The 9596-nt window shown below is 31.6% G+C and overlaps 1 protein-coding gene across 1 annotated transcript; it reads right to left on the bottom strand.

Moving 5' to 3' along the window:
* Nucleotides 1–280: 280 nt before the first annotated feature.
* LOC132738493 (uncharacterized) lies at nucleotides 281–8170 on the bottom strand (the record flags this gene model as incomplete). The annotated part of the gene is given in 2 exon segments (XM_060725995.1): nucleotides 281–406; nucleotides 7802–8170. Coding segments are annotated over 2 exon segments (150 nt in total), but the record flags the coding sequence as incomplete, so codon positions are not given.
* Between the last annotated feature and the right edge of the window lie 1426 nt (nucleotides 8171–9596).

Raw genomic sequence — 9596 nt, 5'->3', positions numbered from 1 at the left:
AATGAAAAGAAGTAAGTTTTCTTCTTTTTATTACTTTTGACATTAAAGTTATTTATCAATTTCAGTTTTGCTTTTCTTTAAACAGCCTGACATTGTCAGAATTGTCAGCAAAAATAAAATTGAGGTACCACATGGGGAAAATCTTTAAAAAGTAGTTTCGTCATTGAAAAGTGTGAAATTATGTTTCGATAATTTTCACTGCGAAATTATCAAATATAATTTTCACGGATAAATCAGTAATCCACTGAAAAGCATAAAATAAATAACCAATTGTACATACATTGGTAAAGCCTTGATTGGTAAGACTTTGCGCATTATATGGTCCAATGCCACCAACCTGTGTAAGGGGCTTATTTCTCGTCAGATCCTTTATAAACAACCATGCCTTTTTAGCTGTCATGTCAACCTGAATGATATATAAATTTAAAATAAAGGATTACTCCTAATAATCTCGTTTCATGTCTAAGGAATGCACTAACAGTTGGGGAGCCTGAAGAACAGAAAAATTCAGAAACTTAACCTTATACTGTAAATATAGTAATGCGTTTTGCATCTCATGAGTAGACAGTAAAACTTAAAAAACGTCTTCTAAATCAACGTAGCATAAAACTTTTAATATCACCATAACAAAATTTAGTGGGGGGTATATATGAGTTTATATATTAGTTTTTACTATATACATATAAGGAAAATCAATGATCCCCGGGGCGGGGCTAATTTTAACCCAAGGGCCCTTATTTAAACAAAAATGGTAGACACCCATGAGAAGATGTTTCATGCTAAATATCTTAGCTCTAGCTCTTAGGGTTTTTTAAAAGATTTTGTTTTAATGTTTACTATATACATAAAGGGAAAAACAATGATCCCCTAGGGCGGGGCCAATTTTGACCCCAGGATTTTTATTTGAACAAACTTGGTAGACATTAACTAGAAGATGTTTTATGCTTTATATCTAAGCTCTAGCTATTTGGGCTTTTTAAAAGAAGATTTTTACGTTTTACTATATACATATAAGGAAAATCAATGATCCCCTGGGGCCGGGCCAATTTTGACCCCAGGGCATTTATTCGAACAATTTTGGTAGACACTGAATAGATGATGTTTCATGCCAAATATTTAAGCTCTAGCTCTTTCGGTTTTCTAAACGTAGATATTTTAAGTTTTTTCTTTCGGTTGCCATGGCAACAATAGTTCTCCTTAGAATTAAATTCTTTGAACAATTTTAAAAGTTGACTACCAAAGGAACATTCCTGTGGAGTTTGGATGAAATTGGCTTAGCCGTTTATAAGGAGATATTGTTTAAAGTAAAAGTTTACGGACGGAGGCAGGACGAAAAGCGATCACAAAAGCTCACCATGTCATTTTGCACAACACAAAAAATAAACTTATTACGAGCTCGAAGAGCATATACAAAGGGCTTGCTAAAAAATTGAGCATTACTGTTACGCAAGTAAAAAATAGATAGTAATGTATATTTTGAACTGAACTTGTACTAACTGTGGATGGTAGTGATGGAAATTTCTGGGTGATAATGCTGTTTCTTCAATTTGGAGATCAAAATAATATCTATTTATATTTATATCTATAAGAAGTTCATGAATGTAGGAGCACATTTGGCATAAATCTCTATGTGTCCATCTTAAGCGAGTTTTGTGCTCATGTTGAATTTTCAAGTGTTATATATCTTACATTTGTAGCATCTATTTTTTTTACTTCTATATATATGATCCACATTAATATCTATGACGAAGCAGGAGTACTTTAGTAACATAAAGCTTGCGGTGTCAGCGGTCAATGGATACAGCAGTGGACTCCTAAACATTGGGTCACATATTCTAATTCTGGAATAGTAATTGGGTCACGACACCCATCTCCCGCTCCAGAGATACTGTAATTTAGTCTGGGAATGTCCGTATAAACAACACTTTTAAATACATTAATAGCAAGAACGATATATTGACAAACATGTATTTCATGATAATAAATTAAACAACTATATACATTTACTCGCAAAATACAACATATACAAATGTTAATACAAATCAATTCTTAAAATTTTCAAGATCGCGTATTGAACCTAAACAAATAAAAGCGTTAAAATGACAACATGAAAACATTCAATATAACCTGGGAACGATTTTTTCACCCCAATATCGACTTATTTACACTTGTGCTAGCAATCGGAATCCGAACCTTTTATCCATTTTTTTCTCATCCAATAACAAGGAGATAATCATTTCGTGTATGCTCATAACCTTATGCTATAATCATGAGTTATTGTTAATAAATGTGTAAGCAAAAATTTTTGTAAGGTTAGTAAAGGATGATTACCTGACCTATACTCATTGTTTGGACGGGGAGAATAAATTGGATTGGAACCAAAAATAAAATGTTTAAAACTTCATTAAAGGGATATTCAGGCAAAATAATGACAAAAATATCAAAATGGTCTTATGTACTCAAATCACGCTAAAATTACTTTTCTGGTAGTTTCAGCTTGAATTTCTTTTTAAATTCTATATATTTTGGGTTTGAAGCGTAAATATATCTATTTATTACCCTTCCAGATTTGTTCCGCCTTTTTGATTGGATATTGATCACCCGAAAGAAATTGATATAACCGAGCCAGACGGGTAATATACACACTAAATTTCCCCGTTGGGTACCCAACGTTGTAAACAACATGCGCTGAGGTGATGTGCGTACGGTTCGATTTTACGCGGTGTAAATTCCGATTTACAAGCACTTTTTAACTGTCAAATGATAAATATTTACCAAAGTAGAGTAATGATACATATTCTCATCAGTATTTATTGAAAACAAATATGATCTTGTGAAAGCTTGATATTAATTACAAAAAATTGCGTTCAATAGACTACTCCTTTTCTCTTGTTTACATTCGTTAGGTACGGGAAAAAATACGTCATGTATTTATGTGACGTCATGTTGTGATGAAGGGGTACCCTAAAGGGTATCTTATTTCGAAGTTTCATGTGAAACAGCAATGATTTTTTAAAAAATCGTCTAAACTCGGCAGGGGAAGGGTAATAAAATTATTATTTTGGTTTTGGAGTGATATATGTGGATATATTACCTGCCAAGATAAAATATCACCCTCGCCTAACGGCTCGGGTGATATAAAATCTTAGCAGGTAATATATCCACATATATCACTCCAAAACCAAAATAACATATAATATGTTGAACAAAATTTAGACGCCAGTAGAATCACCAAATAGTTTAAAACAAGTCAGGTGACTTGAACAAACCCTGAAGTTACAATAACAGATATTGTTGATATTATATGATTGATACAAGCCTAAGTCATTCATTTGACATGTTCTTTAACGTTTCAAGAGTTTTCCAGAGTTCATTTTGACAACTTTTGTGAAATGCTAGCGCTCTAACCTGACCCACGCGGGTCAAGTTAGGAAACCACCATTTCATTCTTTATATGGAGAAAAGTTTTGTTCTTTTGACTGTCTAAAGTATTCATTTTGAGGGCATTTACAGAATAATAAATGAAAAATTAAAAACTAAGAAATGAAAATTTTGCCTGTGTCTCCCTATAATTAAGGACCATTCATATTTCTTACAGAAATTGTACACCATATATTAGCCTGTGTTCCAGTCGGCAAATCGATATTATCAAAAACACAAATAAGTATGAAATAATGATATGAATATGCAAAAAATATCAACGCCTGAATCCCAGGCTAGCCATATATATGACAAGTTCAGGCCGCTACCTTCTCAAAAATGATAAAAGATCTCCCAAATTGATCCTTTGTTTAGATGTGTGAAGTTGGCGGCCCAGCGGCATGGCGGCGTGAAGTTGGCGGCCTGGTGGCGTGAAGTTGGCGGCCAGCGGTCTAGCAGCTGGCGGCGTGAAGTTGGCGGCCTAGCGGCTGGCGGCCAAAAATTAATGTTGCAGAAATGTTATTTTAACAATGAAACGGCATTTAATGAAGTTCTGAAGACATTTCTTATTATTTAAAGGATATATAAAAAGAAAAAAATCACTTTGAGATTTTTTTTATTTAATCATATTTTGTGAAGTCAGCGTCTTTAGAACTTCATTAAATGCCGTTTTATTGTTAGATAACATTTCTGTAACATTATTTTTTGGCCGCTGGGCCGCTGGCCGCCAACTTCACACCGCCAGGCCGCTGGGCCGCCAACTTCACACATCTCCTTTGTTTATATATCTTTTAAATAACAAGAACTTTATTTAATACCATTTCTTTTTTTAACATGTCTATAACCGTGAATTTTACGCCGCTGGGCGACAAGGCCACCAACGTCACAAAAAATGATAAAATAAAAAAGTTTTCTCAATGTGATATTTTCTTTTTATATATCTTTTATGTAACAGAATTGCCTTAAAAAACTTCATTAAATGCAGTTTTATTGTTTAACTAACATTTCTACAACATTAAAATTTTTTGCCGTCAGGCCGCTGGGCCGCCAGGCCGCCAACTTCACAAAAATGATCAAATAAAAAAAAAATTCTCAAAGTGATTTTTTTCTTTTTTATATTTCCTTTAAATAACAAGAATTGTCTTTAAAACTTCATTAAATGCCGTTTTATTGTTGAAATAACATTTCTACAACATTCAAATAATTGGTCGTCAGGCCGCTGGGCCGCCAACTTCACAAAAAATGATAGAATAAAAAATCTCTCAAAGTGATTTTTTTCTTTTTATATACCTTTAAATATCAAGAATAGTCTTAATAACTTCATTATGTCCCGTTTTTATCTCATTTATAACATTTCTAAAACTGTAAAAATTTCCGGCTTTTTAAATAAAACTTTTTCTCAAAGTGATTTTTTTTTCTTTTTATATATCCTTTACATAACTTAAAATAACAAGGATTGTCCTCAGAACATCATTAACTGCCGTTTTTATTGTTTTTATAACATAACAACCACCAACTTCACGCCGCCAGGCCGCTGGGTCGCTAGGCCGGCAACTTCACGCCGAAAGGCCGCTGGGTCGTTAGGCCGCCAACTTCACGCCGCCAGACCGCTGGGCCGCTAGGCCGCCAACTTCACACATCTTATATTGCCAACTTTATTAGCATAGATGGTACCAGACAATATCAAAGTTTGATAAAATAAAAACTACACGGTAAAAGTATTTTATATTTTGCAAGATTAATAAATATACGTTTAAAATTTAGGCAAACTTTGAAAACAGTCCCACATTGTGATAAATTTTAGGGATATTTTGAATAAGGCATTTTACATAGAAAAATGGTCAAATAAGTGTTTAAAGTCGGTGGGGAAGGGTTACATTTTTATACATATAAAAAAACATTTTGATTAGAAACAATTATTTTGCTTGTTTAATTTATAACCTGAATGTTATTATTTGTTTCTTAACAATGAGCAATAGTAAACATTTTTTTTAAATGATGATAATTATTATATATTTTTTAAGAGTTTCCTCATTTCTGAAAAACAGTTTTTTAGGTAAATTATAAAAACATATGGTAAAAGCATCTAATCAAAAATAAAGGACAAAACAAACAACATACCGTTATGTTATTAATTCACATTTATATAAAAACATATGGTACAAGCATCTTATATAAAATAAAGGACAAAAAAGAACAACATACCGTTATGTTATTTATTCACAAATAGACAGACTCTTAAAAAAGAACAACATACCGTTATGTTATTTATTCACAAATAGACAGACTCTTAAAGAAGGAAACATTTCCCCGCAAACCAAAATTTTTTAACCGGAAATAAAATCATCTGCTATCTTTTATTGTTTTAGAAACCAAAAGTACAAATTGTATGATTTAATGTAACATTGGTTGCCGCATTAAACAATTCAAAAAAAGGAAAATATTAAATAAAAAATATCTTTATTTCCTCCAAAAGAAGAGCACATGTATTTAAGTAATGAAAATGTAATATATGGCAATGAAGATTCAGGATCATGTAAATGGCATATTCACACACAAAAAACTACAACAAAAAAAAAACCCCGAATTGTGTATGCGTAATAAGTACAATGATAATCCTTCGTCTGCTTTTTGAAGCGCGGGGAGCACACGTGAAAAGATTGACGTCAGAATACAACTGTTATGTGAACGCTTCCGAACAAAGATTTACAGTCCATATAGCTGACAACAAAAGTATGTCAAAGCGATGTCACTTTCACTCTGACTAGCTTAATTATTGTTAGTGATGTTGATTTTATTTTACAGATAAAACCCAGGCCCCGTGTTCACAAAGATTTTAGTATCAGGATCAAGATCAGGATCAAATTTAAAAACTCTAATATTCTTCATTTTTATCCTCATAGATTATATAATATTAATTTGATAAAACTAGACTTGCAATAGCAAGTTCATGAAATTTTAGAATAAATTTATTGTCATTTTTGCAAGATACGGGCATTTTACAGTTGATCCAGATATTGATCCTGATCCTAAAATTGATCCTTATTTTGATCTGAATATTTTTGTATTTGTTTTGTTAATTGTTGATTTTATCCCAAAATAGTTTGGTTTCTTTGCAAATCAGCAATTTTTTACACTTTGAATATCTACCATTTAATTCTAGGAAAGCATGATTAATTTTAGTAACATAAAACAATGAAAATAAAATCAGGATCACTTGATCCTGATCCTGATCTTTTGTTAGTGAACACGGGGCCAGGCTTTCTATGGATGCCATGAAATAAAAAAAACATTGAAAGAAAAGTCAACTCTTTTTCGATTCCACGTAAGAAAAAGTAAGCATGTCCGTCTATTTGGCAGATCTCAAACATGTCTTATTTTAGATTTTTTACCATTTTTCTACATATACATGCTCAGATTTTAAAACCGCAAACTACGAATTATCAATACAAGAAACAATATTAAGGATATTATGAAAAAAGAATAATACAGAGAGGGAAACAAATCACAACACAGTTTTTCGGTTAAATAAGATAACAATGTATAATTGATGATAATGTTTTCCATGAAGTTTCGGTTGAGTTAATAAAGACCATAGGAGCAATTGCACAAGGAATAAAATATGATAAACCAGATCAACAAGGAAAAGGAAGTATTTTCTTGTATATTAAGTATGTGAAAACAGAACTTTGTTTTCACAAAAAAAAAGAAGAAAAAAAACAACATAAAGAAAACGTATCGCTAAATCCTGTATGATTCAGTGCATTTGATGACAATGGCACCGTACGAGTTATTTCTTCTTTTAAATCAGAAACAACTACCGTAGGAGTTCAGTAGCTTAAAAAGTCTAAATTTTATAATTCTGCAAAAACTTATCAAATCACAAAACTCCTTTAATGCACTCGGGAACATCAAATGATAAAGATCTGAGAAAGTTTTTTTTTTAAAAAATATGCGCAAGTAGATCGATTGTGTTCAGTCGTCCGTCTGTGTACTTATAATTGGAATTGAAAAAAGAAAGCTTTATTAAATAGCGTTCATTTATGGGCACACTCAAAAGTTGAAAGACTACACCGTACGTATGGCTTTTGGCTCATTGACACTTTTCTTATCTAAATTGTTGGTAAAAATAATGTTAGAAGTCAGAGAATATATAATCTGTATCATTATTATGAAAAAAGAAGTTTTTCTATTGAAAACCACCTAAATGTTAGTTTTCATAAACATAACGAAAGGTACAACAATTGAAATAAGTCGTTTTTTCCACATCTTCGTTGTCAGAGAGAACATCATAAATGTAGTGTCAAAACAACTTAAATAGTAAATTTTCAGATTTAAACGAAATTGTGTTTCAGTTTAATCATTAATAAATAAATCTTACCTTAAATCTGTCACGTTTTAACATTTTTTCACTGAATTGTCGAATATATAACTGGAGTATTCAATTTATTTATCATCTGCAAACATTTCTTCGCAATATTTTATTTTTTATGAATGGAGAATGTCAATGGATACTTTCGAATTACTTATATCTAGTTTTAAATTGCAAATAAGGAATGTTCTGGATTAAAACAGATAACGATAATTAAATTTTTAAAACTGATCTTCTGAGCGTGCTGCGCAATACTAATAATGCCAGCTATAAAGGAACACGCATTTGATTTGTAAAAAGTTTTGCTTACTTTATCAGATAAAATTTATAAACTCAACGCAATCGTGTAAAAAATACTTCCTAAGCGTTGATTGTATAGTTTATATTCAACACACAAATGCAGTAATTATTCAATTCAAATGATTAAAAGAGTATATTCATTATCTTAGAAATATATAAAATGCCTTATAAATTGTGTTTATGTATGTAAATTATACTAAATTTTGTCCGAAATTTGTGATGTGTCTCAGAGATTAGCTAAATGAAGCGACCGTTTAGGTGCGCAAAAGGAACAATTTGCACAATACACTTCATCAATTTTTCAGAAACAGACCAGAACAGAGATTTTAAAAGTACATCATCTACAATACATAATGCTCACATATATAGTAACAGCATGACACTCCATAAAAATATGTCTCAACTAAGGTCGACGTCTGTATTCCATGCAATGTTAAATAAAACAAAAATCACACGTCCGGGATGAACCATCTTTGACTATTTGTAATGTCTTATATATTGGAGACAATCCGTTAAAGTACTTTATACACATATATATATAACCTGCTGTGTAAAGTTAGACGTTAAGCAAAATTAAACCTTAGTTTTAGATGCTGATCAGCGGTATTTTTTGCTACGTCTGAATTTTTTTTCTTTTTTATATAATGCTTAGTTAAGCATCATTATAAAAGCTGCACTTAACGGGTCATACATTGTTTAAAGTATGAGTCAATCATTCACTTTTTTGTTCAAACTGTAGGTGTCTTCAAAAATTGATTATACCTGATTTACATTTGGCACTATTATAAATGGTAATTTACTTAATATTTCAAACCAATGTCAATTATGCATTGCAATACAAAGGTTATCTGATTCTGCCCTAGAATGTCAAATTTATAACAATAGCTAATTTAAATGTACGAGGGGCCGGGGACAGTCGGAATAGAAAAGATATATTTATCTATATTCGTGATAAGAAATTTAAGATATATGTTTTACAGGACAAACACTTTACAGGCAAAGAACCTAATATTATTAGAAGTCAATTGGACTATGAATCTTACTTTAGCAACTATAGTAGTCAGTCGAGAGGTGTTGCCATTTTAATCAACAACAACTTTGAGTTTGAATTACAGTTCGTTGAAAAAAGACAACACGGGGAATCTTTTAGTCTTACTTAATATTACATATAAAATTGCATATGCGTGTATTGCTATTAGAATTAAATCTGTATTAGACAAATTGATAAGTGAAGACCAAAGTGGATTTATCCCCGGGAGATTTATAGGGGATAATATTCGTTTAATTTATGACTGAACAAAATAATATTCCGGAATGTTATTTCTAGTCGACTAAGCTGAGGCGTTTGACTCCATTTCTTGGTTATAAGCAGAAGGGGGCCTGTCACCGTATATATTTGTCCTGTGATCTGAGATTCTTGCTTTACTAATAAAAAAATCGATATCAAATGTATAAAATTAAGGGTTTCACAATATGCAGATGACACCTCTTTGATATTAACGGT

Source organism: Ruditapes philippinarum, unplaced genomic scaffold (assembly GCF_026571515.1).
Source record: "Ruditapes philippinarum isolate M1 unplaced genomic scaffold, ASM2657151v2 ctg2803_1_1_1_1, whole genome shotgun sequence".
In the NCBI taxonomy this organism is placed as follows: Eukaryota; Metazoa; Mollusca; class Bivalvia; order Venerida; family Veneridae; genus Ruditapes; species Ruditapes philippinarum.
This window is presented reverse-complemented; position numbering and strand designations above follow the sequence as displayed.